Source organism: Hemitrygon akajei, chromosome 1 (assembly GCF_048418815.1).
Source record: "Hemitrygon akajei chromosome 1, sHemAka1.3, whole genome shotgun sequence".
NCBI lineage: Eukaryota > Metazoa > Chordata > Chondrichthyes > Myliobatiformes > Dasyatidae > Hemitrygon > Hemitrygon akajei.
This window is the reverse complement of record NC_133124.1, coordinates 105087772-105105908: the sequence shown is the minus strand read 5'-3', so window position 1 is coordinate 105105908 and position 18137 is coordinate 105087772. Positions and strand designations below refer to the sequence as shown.

General features: G+C 36.7%; 1 protein-coding gene across 2 annotated transcripts in view; it reads left to right on the top strand.

Moving 5' to 3' along the window:
• scap (SREBF chaperone) overlaps positions 1-17587 on the top strand; it is a 123478-nt gene extending 105891 nt beyond the window's left edge. The window contains exons 17-23 of one of the 2 annotated variants that reach the window (XM_073048855.1): positions 82-628; positions 1232-1317; positions 2111-2193; positions 3408-3574; positions 5717-5797; positions 7008-7214; positions 10576-17587. In XM_073048855.1, the coding sequence (XP_072904956.1) occupies positions 82-628; positions 1232-1317; positions 2111-2193; positions 3408-3574; positions 5717-5797; positions 7008-7214; positions 10576-10821 (1417 nt within the window). In that variant the 3' untranslated portion in view covers positions 10822-17587. Of the gene's footprint in view, positions 1-81; positions 629-1231; positions 1318-2110; positions 2194-3407; positions 3575-5716; positions 5798-7007; positions 7215-9437; positions 10552-10575 lie in introns of those variants that run through there. The other variant, XM_073048863.1, reaches the window with a different exon arrangement.
• The last annotated feature ends 550 nt before the right edge of the window (positions 17588-18137 follow it).

The window sequence follows — 18137 nt, the reverse complement described above, 5'->3', positions numbered from 1 at the left end:
GCTTCAGAACTACAGAGTTTTGAATTCCAGGCAAAGTAGAAAATACTTTAAAGTTTATCTTTTTTTGTTATACATTTATAGGCAATGGAAGGATAGCAACATTTTCCATGAGCGACAAGAAAGCCGGGAATATATATCAGATCCTGAAAATGGAGAAGATGATGTATACGAAAATGATTACAATTTCCCGAGGAAACTGACTCCTACTCAACCCCTTTTCACTGATCAGCCAGATTTATCCAGTTTGATAGACACCAACTTTGCAGAAAGGTCTACAGTTCCAAGACAGCGAATTATTTCTGAAATTTCACAAGAAACTGGGTATGACTTTGGTCAAACTTATGATAAAGCATATGAGGATCATAAAATGCTGAATGTGCAAAACTTGAGGAGTTTTCCATCCCACCCAGCAACTTTGAAGTCTTCTCAAACATCAGTGAGTCTAAAGTCACGGAGCTGGGATGGCTGCTGCAACCACAGGAGGAGGAGTTTAGGAGATGAGCCATTGCCTGTGTACGAGAAAACCTCACCTCTTCCTATGTGGGACGGAGACTGTGAAAGCTCTGTTTGGAGTTTAGGCATACAGGGTAATCTGATTGCGACAGGAAGAAGTAATGGGCAACTTGAGGTAAAAATTCTATTCCTAACTTTTGAAGAATTGATAAATTCCAAGAAATATTGGGAAAAAAAATATGAGGCTTTTCCTTAAATATAATTTAGTGGATCACAACTAAATACATGGTAGCATCCAATTGAGACATAATTTATCCCACTAGTTCTATTGAAATCCACTTTCATTCTAAATACAGCTTGCATCTATCCTTGAATGATTCTGAGATTTGGGTGCCACTGTTGCTGGTTAGAGGTAGGAGTCTGACCTGACATCACTAGAAGTAGTTTGATTGGTTTCAGTATTTTCTAAATTTTGATTCTGTACTGAATAATGGTTTCCTTGAACAGTATAGCATAAGCAAGGTAAGTTGTTAAAAGAGAATGACCTGAAAATGTCGAAATACTGTTAAATAGCTTATTGTTTTGCCTTGAAACATAATGGGTGAGATATCAAACTGTGTCCAATGTCAGTGGAACTCTTCCCTTAACAGTAGTTCTGAATCCGTCAGAAAAAAAGGGAGAAGAATGGAGAGAAAAAAGCTGTAAGCTTTTTGTTTAGTATTAAAAATATATTGTATAAATTGTATCTTAATATCTAAACCTAACTGGTTTATTTCAGGTGTGGAATGCTACAGATGGAACACTACGTTGCAGTAATGAAGACGGTTCATCAGGGATAACAGCATTGGCATTTATCACAAACAGGTGACAATTGGATAAATGTCATGGATGTACCCCATGAATCCTTAGATAACATCCTGAATACCATTTGAAGTTAATTGCTAAATCCTTTCTTTGGTTTAGGTTCATTCTCTTTCATAGAACTGAACATTCATAGAACACTGCCTTCTGGTATCTTGTGATATTTTCGTGATGTCTGTTAATAATGTAAAAAATGTACCATGAATGAGGCATGGTGGTTTGACTGAAACATGTCTTACACTTGGCTTCACATTTAATGTTTTCTCCACCTATATATGAGCCACCCAACTTAGAAAGAAATGTGCCAGTGGCTGAACTGGGTTGAACAAAGTTCATTCACTGTGATCAAACTTAAAAGTTTTATCATATTATAGGGAGATAAGCATAAAGTTCTGATGCGTTTAGCAGAATAGTTTTGTCAATAGATGATAAACTGGATACAGTATTAATGATTAATTTAATTGAAAGTCCTGATCCTGCACCCAGTTTAACCTATTTGCATTCCCTTCATTTCTATCCACACGAACAAGTATTTTTTGTATGATATTTAGCCACAGTATTATCAAAGTACTTAAGAATTATTTCATATTCTTTACAAATTATAATACCTAGAATTTTTGTAACATCAACTATGATTTTGCATCTAATAAAGGTATGTGGATTGCGAAAGATAAAATTTATCATTAAGTTGATTGGGTCAGTTTGGAAATTCAATATACATTTGTTTTTGCCACACCAAAACATGGAAATTGTCTTATATCTGTTCTCAACAAAGTAATTCCCCTTTCTCTTACAGAATTGTTACAGCAAGATTGAATGGTTCATTAGATTTCTATTGTTTAGACACCAATAAGACTTTTAACCAGCTACAATACCGAGGTAGGGCAATTTTAAATTATTATTATCCTTCTATTTCTGACATTCCTTTTTCATTTTCCATTTTTAACTATAAATTAGGAGCCTGTTAACTAATCCTAAACCTGATGGCCCACGAAAAACCACAAAGTAGGTGTGGGATTAGCTTGAATACACCTCAGAAAAAGATGGAGCCGCCATAAATGGCTGTGTTCTACGAGGCGTGGTTGATAAGTTTGTGGCCTAAGGTAGAAGGAGTCAGTTTTAGAAAACCTAGCACATTTATTTTTCAACATAGTCCACTGCTACATTTACACACTTAGTCCAGCGGTCGATGAGCATATGGATCTTCGACCTCCAGAAAGCATCCACAGCATGGGTGATTGATAAGTTCGTGGCCTAAGGTAGAAGGAGGTGAGTTAATTAACTTCAAATCTTCTGCATAATCACTCAAAGAATTGACCTGCATGTGCGTGTAACGAGAACTGTATCACTCATCTCCGTCTACCTTAGGCCACAAACTTATCAATCACCCATCTGTGACACTTTCTGGAGGTCCAAGATCCGTATGCTCCACGACCACTGGACTAAGTGTGTAAATATAGGAGGGGAATATGTTGAAAAATAAATGTGCTAGGTTTTCTAAAATTGACTCCTTCTACCTTAGGCCATGAACTTATCAGTCATCTCTCGTATATTGTACTGTTCTATGACTACTATATGATTAACAAATGAATAAAACAGCCCAACTATTCCAATATTTACTAATTACTTACAAAAGCTCATTGATATGTGTGATATTTACAAAATTATTATCCTTAAGTTCATGGCCTCCTAAGCATTTGTAATGTCTGTGTTATAAATAATCAGCACAAAACCTGTAATCAGCAATGAAATGAATACTGAAATCGTCTCATTTTCCCACTGAGCACTCTTTCGGTTATGACCTTATTTCCTCTGTATGTTGTTCCACTTCTTACTCCTTCATCAGTGGCCGAACAACTGTATGTGTGAAGTCCATTATCTTTGCATTTCTTAAAATCTGAACAACGTTACTTTTTTAGATGTGCCTTCAGTCACTGCTTTTAATGTTACTGGCAAAAAGCTGCTAGATTTTTCAAACAACCTGTTTGTAAACTAATTTGAGCCATTTCACTGTGTTAAAGTTAGTTTGTATATACAAATTGATACATTGTTTTTTATTCCACATTTGGATCACTAACTCCTTTTCTGTTCAGGAGCACCCAACAGGTCTAACATCTCCTCATGGTCAGTTTTTAACAGCAATGATGTCATAGTTTGTCAGCTGACCCACATGGTTCATTGTGCACATCAAAAGCCTATTACAGTACTGAAAGCAGCAGCTGGCCGTGTAGTAACTGGTAGTCAAGATCACACGCTCAGAGTGAGTATAATTCAACTACTTTTATGTGACAATGGTTTTGTGTTTGGTAAGAATATCAGCTCTGGATAAAATTATCATACCATTGAAGGACTAGATTCATAATTTGGGCTGGCACTACTCATCAGTGGAGTATATCCATTATATGGGCTGTGTCATGCTTTCAATGACACTCTTGTCCTACCCCTTCAAGACAATTAATCTGACACACTGGGAGAATGAGAGCAAACAGTCCAAAACTTTGTCTTCATTCAGTCATCTTTTGTGATATGATTGACAAGAAGAGTCACAAAGCAGAGGCATTCTGCCGACTGTCACTGACATTAAACCTCCACGCTGAGGTCTTTGAAAAGCTGGACCACCTCTCGGAATCCACCTTTCAGCAAAGGCAGAAATCTGTGATGAAATTTGCCACCACATCCAATGTGCCCTTTGGCCTGTTGAATAAATGTGAGGTACTGCCTAAGCTGCTTAATAGTTTCAGCATTTTCTGTCTAAGTAGAATATAATTGAAGTAAAAGCAAAGCTCAGCAGCATTGTCATTGAACACAAACAAATGGGATTAGTGTAGATGGGTATCTTGATCAGCGTAGCTGAGGTTTTCATTCTGTGTAATTAATGATCTAACACGAAAGTTAATGTTTGGATGTCAGTGCTTATAGTGGAAACCTTCAGAAATATTCCTATAATTCCTCTCTTATATGGTGACTTACTGAAACATTCTACTTCATTCTAGAGGGAAGTGCATTTCTTCACTTCTTTTCATAAATACTTGTCACAGAGAAAATGTCTTTTATCCATTATGTTCTCGATGGGAAACTATTGAGAAGTGAGCATAAAGTTTATTATGTGAGGCTGCACTTTCCTGTTCAATCTTGACTAAGACCCAGAGAAAAACATCATTTGACTAGTCTATTGATTAGGGATATAATATTCACACATTTAATGTTAACATTATTTCGCTGCTAGGATCCACAGTACTTGCTGTTTGCTAAGGGAGGTCTGAAATAAGTGTAGACTCCATGTAACTGAGGTGGCTTCAACCTCCACACTTCTAGAAAATGCAGTTCCTTATCAAATATGAAATAGACAAGTTGGTATTATTAGGATGCAGTACCTTTCATTAACAGAACCTGGATGCCCCTGCCCATGATCAATTCTCCCTTATAACCAAATATTAGAATCATAGAAATATACTGTAGAGCACAGAAGTGAGCCTTTTTCACCTACTATGATATCTATCTACACAAATCTCATATGCCATTTTAGGCTGTAGCTCTCCACACCTTTGCTATCTAAGTAATTGTCTAAATGCCTTTTAAATGTTGTAATTGGAACATTGTAATTGTATCTGCCCCCACTTACCTCCTCTGGCAGTTTGTTCCAGATATTCACCATCCTCTCTATGAGGAAACTTAACCCTCAGATCTCCTTCAAGTTTCTCCCCTCTCCTTTAAACTTATTTTCTGTAGTTATAGACTCCGCCTGCACCGGGAAGAAGAATCTGACTATCTATCCGATATATTTCTGCAAACTTTTATAAGGTCACCGCTCAGCCTTCTACATTCTAGTGAAAGTAAACCCAGTCAATCCGATCTCTCCTGATAATTACACGTTTCAATTCAGGCATCTTCTTGATGAATCTCTTGAGCTTTCACTCTTCCTGTAGTTTGGTGACAAGAACGATATACTGTGTGATTTAACCAATGTATTGAACAGTTGCACAATGACATGCCAAGTCCTGTACTCAGTACCTTGGCCTATAAAGCAGATGTTAGGGGAGGATGCCAAATGCCTTTTTCACTGCTTCATTGGCTTGTTTCTTCTTTTTCAAGGAGCAGTGAACTTGCAGCAATAAGTCGCTCGGTTAGAAGTTGAAGCCACCTTAGTCCTATAGAGTCTCCACTTATTTCAGGCATCAAAGGTCCATGCCATTTACTTTAGATGTTCTACCAGAATCTGACCTCCTAAAATGTATTATCTATCTCACACTTGTATGGATTAAATTCCGTCTATCCTGTCCACCCCACTTAGCGGCGCAGTTTAATTGCGTAGTATGATTCCATGCTCATTTTCAGTTTTGAATTAAGTAACTTGAAAGAGTAGTTGTAATGGGCTATTATTGAGCTTCTCTTCCTCTTACAGATCTATCGGCTTGAGGACTCCTGTTGCCTTTATACATTGCAGGGTCACTCAGGAGGGATCACTGCAGTTTATATAGACCAGGTAACACTAAAGGGAAGCAACAATAGTATTGACAATATAATTATTTGTAGCATTTTGTGTTAAACTTTACACTAACTTTCTGCATGTGAAGATAAATTGCTATAATTCCTGTAAATTTGCTTGTTAATGCATTAATTTTCCAGCAAAACCTTTGCTTTCACTTGCATTAAAAACCTGTTTCTTGTCTTTGAGTGAAGCAATAATGTATTCAATGCATAAAATTAAGTTGATGCTTTTGTCTTCCAAAGGAGATTAAAATAAAGCATTATCATTCATTCATATGTCGATGCAATGATTTCTAATGTTGTTATTTGCTGGCCTAAAAATTTCATAAATTTGATTTGTTCAAATGTTGCTCTTAAGGCAAAAATGTCAATACTTGAAAAGTATCATAATGATTATAAAGTACTGTAGGACATTTTGTGAAAGAAAGGTTTGGTTTTCATTTCTACATGCTTATGGTTATTTAAATTATGCACATGTATTGGCATGACTAAATTGCCATTCAAAAAAAAGTTGAGCTCTTCCTGGGCTTTGTCAGTAAGTGCTGATAACCAGAGATAACTGAGGTCCGGTTGTGGGATTCTCTTGCTGAGAAGACTGTTTTTCTCACAGAAAACTACTGTATGTTCAAGTTCTGCCCAGTGCATGAAACTGTTAGTTCATTGCAGTGGTAGGAACATTTTTGTTAAGAATCCGTGCTATTAGCCAGAATGCCATCATCTTCAACAAAATATGATAGTCCTTCGCTGGAGTCATAGAGTAAGTGTTTTGTAAATACTGTAAAAAGGTGTTATCAGCAGCTTTGTTGTGACCAGGAATAGAATTAGCAACTGTAAGGAAACAAAAAAAAGAATCAAGATGGTAATGATGGTAAATTTTCTTCTAAAAAAAAAAATGGCTAGCAAAATTTGAGTTATGGAAGTTTCCCTTTTTCATGTAACACACATAATAACCGTATATATAACCATATATATATATATATAATATAAAGCAGTTAACAACTGCCATTATTTGTACCATCTTCAAAATTAAGAATACTGTCTCAAATTTGGTTTTCTTGTTTGTGCCGTCTAATCATGTGATCTGTGTCATGTGTTTTGAATGAATCATGATGAGCATGGTAAGCAGAAGAATGGTCATCACCTCTCAGTCAGCTTCAGTAACTTGCACAGTTACAATTCTTGAAATATATTCTTTCTCTCTTTAGACAATGACGCTGGCTAGTGGAGGCCAAGACGGGGCTATTTGTCTCTGGGATGTATTAACCGGAAGTCGAATAAGTCACATGCATGGTCATCGCGGTGATGTTGTTTCTCTCATTTGTACCTCAAGTTGTGTGATTAGTGGTGGATTAGATGACATTATCTGTATATGGGATCGCAGCACTGGTATCAAACTCTACTCCATTCAGCAAGTAGGTGTTGATGTTTTTGTTCCATTTTCTGACGGTTTTAGTGTTGTCTGGGCAATCTTTAAACAAAACTAAATGTAAATGCTAATTCAAAAGCAATAATGTTCATTAAGCAGAATAATATAACAAATGTAATGGTCTGGTCTTTATCTAAATAACTTAATGAATAGCCATGCTTAAGGAAACTTGCGCTCTCCGTAGCTATACCCTTTTAATAAATTTACAACATCTTAAAATTCTCTATCTTATCTGCCAGGGACCCTCATAGACCCTATTTTCTCTCTCTGAATTTCTTGAATTGAATTGACTTTATTTCTTACATCCTTCACATACATGAGGAGTAAAAATCTTTATGTTACGTTTCCATCTAAATGTGCCATGTGCAATCATAGTAATTTATGATAAATAGAACAGTCAATGTAATATAGAGTACACTCAGATCAGCGTGAGTTCATCAGTCTGATGGCCTGGTGGAAGAAAATGTCCTGGAGCCTGTTGGTCCTGACTTTTATGCTGCAGTACTGCTTCCTGGATGGTAGCAGCTGGAATAGATTGTGGTTGGGTTGACTTGGGTCCCCAATGATCCTACAGGCCTTTTTTACACATCTGTCCTTGTAAATGTCCTGAATCATGGGAAGTTCACACCTACAGATGCGCTGGGCTATCCGCACCACTCTGCAGAATCCTGCGATTAAGGGAAGTACAGTTCCCATACCAGGCAGTGATGCAGCCAGTCAAGATGCTCTCAATTGTGCCCCTGTAGAAAGTTCTTAGGATTTGGGAGCTATTACCAAACTTCCTCAACTGTCTGAGGTGAAAGAGGTGCTCTTGTACCTTTTTCACCACACAGCTGGTGTGTACAGACCACGTGATGTGGATGCCGAGGAACTTGAAGCTGTTTACCCTCTCAACCCCAGATCCATTCATGTCAATAGGGGTTAGCCCGTCTCCATTCCTCCTGTAATCCACAACCAGCTCCTTTGTTTTCATGACATTGAGGGAGAGGTTGTTTTCTTGACTCCACTGTGTCAGAGAGATGACTACATTCCTTGTAATTCTCAAAGGATTTGTTTGATCCCATCACCCTAAACCTGATATATCTAAGAAAAGATGTGCTGGCGTGGGAAATGGTACAGAGGAAGTTTAGAAGAATGATTCTGGAAATGAAAAGGTTAATGTATGAGGAGCAGATGATGGCTCTGGGTTGGTACTTGCTGGAGTTTAGAACAATGAGAGGGGGTGTTTTCATTGAAACCTATCAAATATTGAAGGCCTAGTTAGAGTGTATGTGGAGAGGTCTAGGACCAGACGGCACAGTCTCAGAACAGAGATGAGGAGGAATTTGTTTAGCCAGAGGGTGGTGGATCTATGGAATTCATTGCCGTAGACAGCTGTGGAGACTGATCAGTGAGTATATTTAAAGTGGAGTTTGATAGATTCTTGATTAGTCAGTGTGTCAAAGGTCATGAGTAGTAGGCAGAAGAATGGAGTTGAGAGGGATCATAAGTCAGCCATGATGGAATGGCAGAACAGACTCAGTGGGCTGAATGGCCTAATTCTGCTCCTATGTCTTATGGTCATGTGCCTCCCTTTTCCTGGCCAAAGCTTAATAACCCATGTCAAACAGGGTTCCCTATTTCTGCCTTTCCTTTTACTCTAACAGGAACATGCTGGCTTTGAACTCTTTGTAAGTCTTTCACTTTCTAGATATCCTTTTATTTGCTAAAACATTCTACCAATCGAGTATTGCAAGCTCCAGTCTAATGCCATCAAAAATAGACTTACCCCAACTTAAGACTTTTTAACTAGTGGACCAGTGCTATCGTTATCCATAATAATCTTGGTTCAATCTGCTCATCGATAGCATTGCCACTAGCCCCATGCTTATTCCATATTAGTGAATGTAGATGTGTTATTTTTAAAGAACGAGTTCAGCTCACTTTATAGCTATCCTGCAAGGACATAACTAGAGAATAGTTGAATTTGATAACATTAATCAAGATGCAAAGGCCCTGTTTCTTTGAAAGTGTCTTCCAGTTCAGGCTTGATTCAGTCACTTCCAGTATTTTGAAGAGCTGACCTGGACACCATTCTCTTATGACATTAACTCATAATTCTGAAATATTCTGTGTACATGTACAAGGACTTTACTACTTTATACAGAATCACTATTGTTGCCTTTTCTGGACATCTAAGAGTAGGTAATAAATGTATGTTTGCTTCTAGAACCCATATCTCAGATTTGTGAGTGGAATTTTGAGATAGACAGTACTGGCATTTTCCAGAAGATCATTCTGAAAATTGACTAGTATGTTTTTTTCTCAATTGATTCAATTTTTAATTTTGGAAAGTTGCATAAATCCAGTGCATGAAGACATCGTATTCAAGAATTATACAATTATCAAAATAATATGTTTGCTAAGAAGACTGATTTGTAACCTTAATTAACTGCTAAACAACTTCTCCTCGCTGCAGCTGTGTAAGAATGCAATGCCTGTATTTTAAATCACACAGTTTTTGAGTTATTAACAATGTACAGTGTGTCTCTTTATGTACTTGTTCTGTAGTGTTAGGGGCTGGTTGCGATATTACATAGTGTATGGTACAAGAAAGTTAAAGATTCAGCCACCACTAATGCTCTAGTGCTATTTTTATGCTGATCAAGTTTAATGCTGACAGGAAGTATTTTCTATTTAGACACAATTGTCACCAATACAGCAAGTGCTGTCAGTCGAATTCCAGCACACTAGAGTTTCAAATTAAATCTCTCTCAAGTCGAGTTTATTATCATATACACAAGTATGATGAGGTACTGGTGGAGTGAAAAGCCTGTGGCAGCGTCAGACGTGGATTCAGACAACACAACACAGAACATAAGTTGTGTCTAAATTATATAAGACAGTAGAAAGAAAAGACTGCAAAGTAAGATATTAGTGTAAAAAAATAAAAATGGAGAATTCTCTCAAAAGAACGTATCCATGGTAGTGCAAAAGGAGGTGCGTAGTGCTCTGGTGCTAAGGTAGGACAAGGGTTGTGCACATCAGTTCAAGAACCTAATGGTAATATGAGGCTAGGTATTCAGGCTGTGAGACCTCAGGTGTCTGTACCTTCTGTCTGATGGTAGCAGTGAAAAGTTACTTGCATCAACCTTAATCAGTTTTTATGTTCCATGCAAACCAGTGAGTCTGAAATTGTCAAAGAGCTCAAGAAAGGTTTTCAGTTAAAGCAAGTGTTACTGTCGTACAGCCTTTTGGATAAGGTTTAATGAAATACATAAGTATTATCCTGTGACATTAAAAGTTTGTAGTAGAATTTTTATGCCTCTCACCCATTAAGATCTTTGTCTCTTAACATTTTCTTGCAGGATGTAGGTTGCGGAGCTAGTCTGGGGGTGATATCTGACAACCTTCTCGTGACTGGGGGACAAGGCTGCGTCAGCCTCTGGGACATTGGCTACGGGGACTTGCTTCAAACTGTCTACCTGGGCAAAAGTAATGAGCTGCAGCTTGTTCGACAGCTGCTGGTCTTGGACAATGCTGCCATCGTGTGTGACTTTGGCAGTGAACTTAGCCTCGTTTACTTCCCATCTGTGCTGGAGAAACTAGACTGAATGAAGGAGGGAGTTTGATACTGATGAGGTTTTGCCTCAAGGAAGAAGCATTGATGCAATTTTCAATCATGGTCATGAGTTTTTGAGTGACTAGAGATGTGATACACTGGATGGTTCGAAGCTCAAGTGCATGGGGACAGATCTGCACAATATGCTGGGGGCCTTTACTTTGTGTCAGCGAGCAGATTTTGATTTTATAGTTCATGTAACAAAGCTTCAGAACTGCAGGCATGGTGAAGGACAACAAGTCTGCCCTAAAGCACTTTGTTGACATAACAAGCACGTTAAAGTTTAGTAATCAAGCCTGATTTTATTTGGTTTTACAATATTGCTTCATGTGAATTAGACATAACTGTGATGCAAAGATAGCGCAGAGGTATTATTTTTTAAATTATTTTTTTAAATGCATTAAAGTTTAGGGAAGGAGAGTGCTGTGCAAGAGATGTTTAATCATGCAGATTGAGCAGTTTTTAATAGGTAAAAATAAATATAATGAATTTGCAAGCAAACTAAACAAAGAAGAAAAATTGACAATACATAACTGGTTTGACTATACACAGGGTAAAGAAAAGAGATGTGGTGAAATGTTCTCTAAAATGCCATCAAACCAGTTGTTATGTCAACTTTTGACTAAATGCCTTTTTTGTTTCTCTCAAAAGAAAAAAATGAAATATTTAAATACATACAGCAGAATGGGGCTTATTCATATCTGAAGACTTCTTAAATTGAGGCCTCGCCTGTCTAGATTCAGTCTACCTACTTCGTGGACTGTCTACATCAAAATATTTGCTTGTCTCCCTGTGCTGGTGATCTCCATGTAAGTCAGACATTCTCTCTAATCTTATTATGACAGAATAATCCCAGTATAGTTGGCAGAGCTGTTCAGCACTTGCCCATGTTTCTGCCTCCTAACATTTGTGCTCATCTTCTCCTCAGTCTTCAGATGCACTACTTCTCATTGTGACACGCGTTTCTCAAGTATGTTTCATCATTCAGTTAGATTGTCACTGACTTGTACCTCAAGTCCATCCTATAAACCTTGTGCATCATTATGTCATCTACAATCCATTGAGCCCCTGCCGGACAAATCTTGCTTAATAAGTGCTCACATTTTTATTTCATTCATTACTTTTGATCCAAAAGCAGCTTTCTGAATGAAACTATCCGTGTTTATTTAAATTGCTGACCTGGGTTGCTCAGGAGTGCATTCTTCCAGGACAGAAGTTGCTACACTCCTCTGTCTTTATGGAGTTTGCTGAATGCAAGTACTGACTTCAGAAAATAGACTGCATTATTGTAGTACCATATCTGTGGCAATTGACAATACAGTCACCTCACAGCACGGGCAATTCAGCAGCTGCATTAATAGTAATATTATCTAAGCATTACAACTGAACTGAATGCTTTTTCAACATCTGAAACTGCCAGGAAGTGTTCACCATAGCCTTTCTGCACCATTAGAATCAGAACCTTACAGATAAAAGCATGTTTGGTACCTAATGTGCCTGCTCTCCAAAACAGCTATTCAATTAGTACCTTTCCCTAATTCTTTTCCAATACATCTAACTTAATTTTCATTTCTAAAGTTTTATCTATTTTTCTAAATAATGAATTTTCACCAGATTTCCCCTAGGTCTTCTATATTTTTTATTAGTTATTAAAACAACTACAATAATTTTAAGTCACAAGAATATGTGGGGTACCATTTTAGACAGTTAGCTGTTACCTTTGTTTCATAATGCGATTGCTATGAATGGATTATTTTGGTTGTTTAAACAAGTAATTGGTCAAAGTAAAAGATTATCAATGTGCATTTTGTTTTTGCTGCCATATGAGAAATTGATGGTTGTTTGCAGTCTATGAATATCATATTGTTACTAGTATGTTGCAAAATAGTGTTTGAAAATACAATACTTTGATTATGCAGATACAGGTAGCCAGACCTCCTTGAGGGTGCTCTTTGAATTATGAGGGTATAAGCTGAATCTATTATCCTTTTTTTCACATCCTTCATGCTTCCTTGTCACCATCTTGTCAGGACATGTGTGCACAGTTCAGATAAGTGATGAATAAATGAGTAATATTGCTGAAATTCTGTAATCACCCTGATAACCAACAGCTCAGTATTTTCTCCCCAACCAGCTGCAAAAGCAGCCTCCCATAACTCGGTTTAGTTGCACTTTTAATTTCTTGGAACAATTAATTTTCACGCTTAGAAAGAAGAGATACTAAATTAGTGGAAGAGAAAATTAAACAGTTTTCGAATTCTGTATCAATGAAAACTTAATCAGCACTCTATTGCTTACTGCCTGCTTAATTCAAAATATTTATTGTTTTTATGTTATTTTAAAGATTGTAATGAAGAGATTTTAGCATCAAGTTGATGTCATTTATTTATAAGGAATAACTGTAAAAGGTGATGAAGTATACTGGAAATTTGTCCCATCACACTACTGATACAATGTTGGTCAGAATCTTTGCTTGGATACTGTAGGCAATTGTGGGTGGGAGGCTGGAGGAGATTTCCCGCTCAACCAGTGGAGCATCATACCATGTTTGTTTTTCTAGTTTTCTATTTGTTTCCTGCCTTTTATGTCATTCTTGCTTCTATATTTTTTACTCTATACACTATTTTATTTTCATTCATTTCTCCAAGTCCTTTAGTTCTCTTTCACATCTCTGTCATACTTCAACTCTTTTTTTTCCCCTGAGCATCTTTCTCTTTTTTTCCATTTCTGTTTTGGTCGATGCATTCCTCCATCTTCCCTTTTACAATCTTTGTCCCTCTAGCTTCTGTTTTGCACTTCATAGCATTGCTGATGAGTTTGGGAATTTGGAACCAAGTAGGGATATTAACCTTGCTGCTGTATTGAGCTTTTTTTTAAAAAAATTACAGACTCTTTTTATTCAAAACAGAGAGATTGTTTAATATTTAAAGACAGAATTATGTTAGAATTTTTAAAAAGAAAAAATGCATTTGTTGTGATTTTTGACTCAATACTATGCACTGATACCATTCTTAACTGAGAGAGTTCTAAACACATACTTTTTTCCTTTTGGAAGATTTCTTGTCAGGCTTCCATCTGAATTGGCCTCTTGAATATAAATAAATTACTTGCAGCCTCTCTTCTGTTTCATTTTAAATTTTAGAGATTGGTAGAAAGTCAAAATTAGAAAAATGTACAGAACCAAAGAACATTTCTTAATCTTTTTTTTGGAACAAACTTAATAAAAAATGTAAATATAGATTTAATCTGTTTTTATACTAAGATCTGCTAAGTGGTTTATTTTTAGTTTGTATTTCACTTTTCTCCCCTCCCAAAGAAATAAAAGTATTCCCTGTTACTGGAAAATGATTCAAGGGGTGTTATCATTGTCCGACTTACTTCGAGTTAATGAACCTGCCATGGATTAAGAGATAAAGTATGAGTTACAAATCTGTAGCACTCTTGGTCAAATTACACCTTTAGCTAGCTCATTCCAGTAATGTTTTGATAAATTAATGAGTAGGTGTTCTATTCAGAAAGATTGAACTTGTGGGTTCTAAAACAACTGAGGCATTGGGGAAGGGATTTAGTGGATATAAGTGGAATAATGCTGGAGGTCACTACTGAGAAATGGAGTTAGGAACCAGGTAAGTAGGTTATGTAAAGCACAAAGACTTGCCCAAGTCAGATTCTTAGAGGCTAGCAGACAATGCAATGAAAGTCAATTCATTAATGTACTGTACCATTATTGAACTGTAGGCCCAAAACAAAATGTTGGCCTGCAAACTGTTCAACATGCTCTTCCGAGCATCAACCAGGTTCAGTGACCCTATTCCTCACAATTGTGTTCATCTCTGAACAGACTCAATGGATCTGAATTAAGTTAATAGAATGGGAAGAATGACTGTTAGAATCTTAAAGAGAAGGTGGTGTTTGTATGGGAGGATAAAGAAAAGTAGGAGGCAAATATCATCAAAGTACCTGAGCCTGCAGTACCTGAACCACTAGCCAATTAGTCCCACTCTTTTTCCTCATAGCACTGCTAACTTCTACTTTTCAAATGTATATCTGGGCTATCTGACCTATCAAACCCCATCTGTGAAGACATTGTCAACTTACTGTGTCATGAACTGGGATATCTTTCCTTCTTGCTAGAAGTATGTAATCAGGTAAAAAAAAAAAAAAAAATTCATGTAATAGTCACTAGTATTTTTTTGAGATGAAGTGTATATGGGGCCTCTGATATCAGCCTGCTTACTTAGCACTCGATCATGGTGAAGCCAGTTTTTTAACCTCTGGGGATAGAACAAAGATATGGCCTTCACTTTCATCTGCTGCTACAAACATCATTCTCTCCCCATTAATGTATCCATCTGCTTGAAATTTTCTGCACTAACTTTCATTCATGTACTTCACCTGAGGGATTGACTATCCAATGCCTTTCTGCATAGCCTGTAACCTTACTCTGCAAAAATACAGCCAGCGAATTGGCCATTCGGCAAGACAAAAGTGATATTTATGTCTGAAAGACAGTGTGTTTTTCCAGGAGTTTTCATTCTTCATTTGCATATATTTCCCATGTATTGGCGCTGGAATATGTGGCCACACGAGGATTACCCCCAAGCACACCCTGGTTGTTAACACAAATAATACATTTCACTGTCTGCTTTGATGTTCATGTGTCAAATAAATTTGAACCTTGAACTCCACTGCATTTACCTATCTTCCCAACAGTGATGTTTTTAACCTTAGTACGTTCAATTCCCGACTATGCTCAAATAATCATGGTTATAGCGTACTGGGAAATGTTTACTTTTAATGCATTTGTTCTGTATTCTATCCATAAGCACTTGGCATTCTCAATTAATTATTGGAATTAATCAAATTCCTCCACCAACTAAAATCAGCCATGCATCATCCACAGAATCGGGAAAAAGCCATCAATCTGTCGATCCTTTCATTTCCCATATTATAGTAGTTGGTTTGCTGTTTGATTCTATTGAGATTCCTGATTCTGTGGATGATGATGCATGGCTGATTTTAGTTGGAGGAATTTGATTAATTCCAATAATTAATGAGACTCCCTCATTCTAAATAGTTACACAACCCCTGATTAGCCAATGTCCAACTTCTTGGAGAAAAATACATGACTAAGCAATAACAAGTCTGACATGTCCTTCGTGACTTATTTAGTTAATACAGCGACTGCCTTACAGCACCAGCGACCTGGGCACAATCCTGACATCAGATGCTCTCTGTGAAATTCCAGCATTGTTCTGTGACCACATAGGTTCCTGCATCCCAAAGACTGCAGGTTGGTAATTGATGAAAATGCAGGTTTAATTTTTTAAAAATTATATATAGTTGAGTGTAAAAGTGTGGCTGATTTTCAGTATGGACTCTGTGCTTTATCTTTCTGTTATGCTACCCCACGAGTTAGATAAACTATCAAGTCAGTGGAGTAACTCAATTTCACAGATCTCAATGTTTTTCTTTCTAACATATCTGCTAAGTAAGATGATCCTTTGTGCTATATGTTTGGATAAGTGTCCATTTTGTGGCAGTCAGACTTTATTCCAAAGTATATTTGCCACAACAGCAACATCTTACCATACAGTCCAGAATAGCTGTCGAATCTTGAATCCAAGAAATGGTTTTCCTAGTCATTAACCAATGCAGTGCAACCTGTTCTCTGTTATTACATGATCTAAATTCATGGGCTGTTTTAGTGCACGCCTGCTGGATTTTCCAGCATTACACAGGTAAATACTTAACAAGTACCTGGCGATGTTCTATTTAAATGAAGTCCCTTTGTTCATCATGCATTCTCTCCTCTTCACATTTCACACCACAGGAAATAGTGTCTGAGTAACACAAGTCCTCTGAATTTTGTCATATTTGTGTTTCTGGGCTTGGCTAGCAGTGGCACCATTGTTGTCCATACCTACTTGCCTGAAAACTAGTCAGTAAGAGTTAACCATTTTGGTGGATCTGCCATTTTTTAATATATTTTATACACACAGAAGCTGGCAAGGGCAGCAGATAATAGTGAAACAGGTGTGTTTTTACAACAATCTGGTAGTTTCACAGAATTATAAAACTAAACTTTTTCATTTCAACATTTTAATTATTTGAATTTAAATTTCCCATTTGCCTTGCTAGGATTTAAACTCATTTCTAGATTGGTTGGTCCAGAATACTGGCTCCTATTCCAGTAGCTTTATGTTTTGGGGTACAATAGCATCCTGTTCAAGTGCAACTGGTTCATTTAACTTGTCTCAGAATGGGCATAAGCATTCTTTAAAGACCCAGAGCCATTTAATTGCTTGGCATACACTTCAAACTTAGACATGGATTTAAAAGAACTAAATGTGCATGTGGTAATGCATTGATGTACTTATATTATCATTTGATGTTGGAACTGGAAAACATTAGCTTTTAACAATATTCTTTAATTTACGGGATTTAAACCTTACATATAAATTTGAAAGATGTATGCCACAAAATGTCAATACCTTAGTTCAGAGTAACCCTGATAATTACTGTATAAGAACCATCAAAAAAAACTAATGTATTACTGGCTCAGGGGAATAAATGATTAGAAGTCTAAAAATACACAATTGTACAACATAAACCTTTGATGATCTTGTACATAGTTTATAATTTTAAGCCCTTTGTTCTGTCAGTGGCATTGTACTGTATATTAATGTAGAAGAGCTTGTAATATTTTGTTAATATAACAAACTTTGTACTAATTGTAAATAAAACTTTGATATCAATTTGATGACAGAATATCTTGTATAGATAAGTTAATATTTTTCAGTTAATTTTCAGAATTTTATTACAACTGGGTTTTTATTCCAGCTCTTGCTATACCACTGCTGGAAAAAAAGGAAATGTATGTTATGATGGTGTAGGGAAAGTTTGATAATCATCAGAACTTAATTTTTTGCTCAAAATTCCAGCTTCTGCCGTCTCCGTCACCACTTGCACACATCACTCAAAGCCAAGGGAAAATGCAAAATATTACCTATTAAAGCCTTTTTATATTGGATTTTTAAAAAATACATTACAAGGTCGGTGTGTGACAGTAATCGAGAGGAGACTTATTCATTCTGAGAAATACTTGTACACCACAGTGATTGGCTGCAAGAGCAAATTAACAAATTTATGGGCAAGTAGGTCATAAGTACACTTTAAACCCAAATTCTTGTCATTATTTCAGGTAGCGATCACTTCCATGCCAGAATACTGACTGGAACTTCATACTCTTGTAAGAATCAGTAGTATTCTACAATCTTAAAGTACTTCATTATTTGTAAATCATGC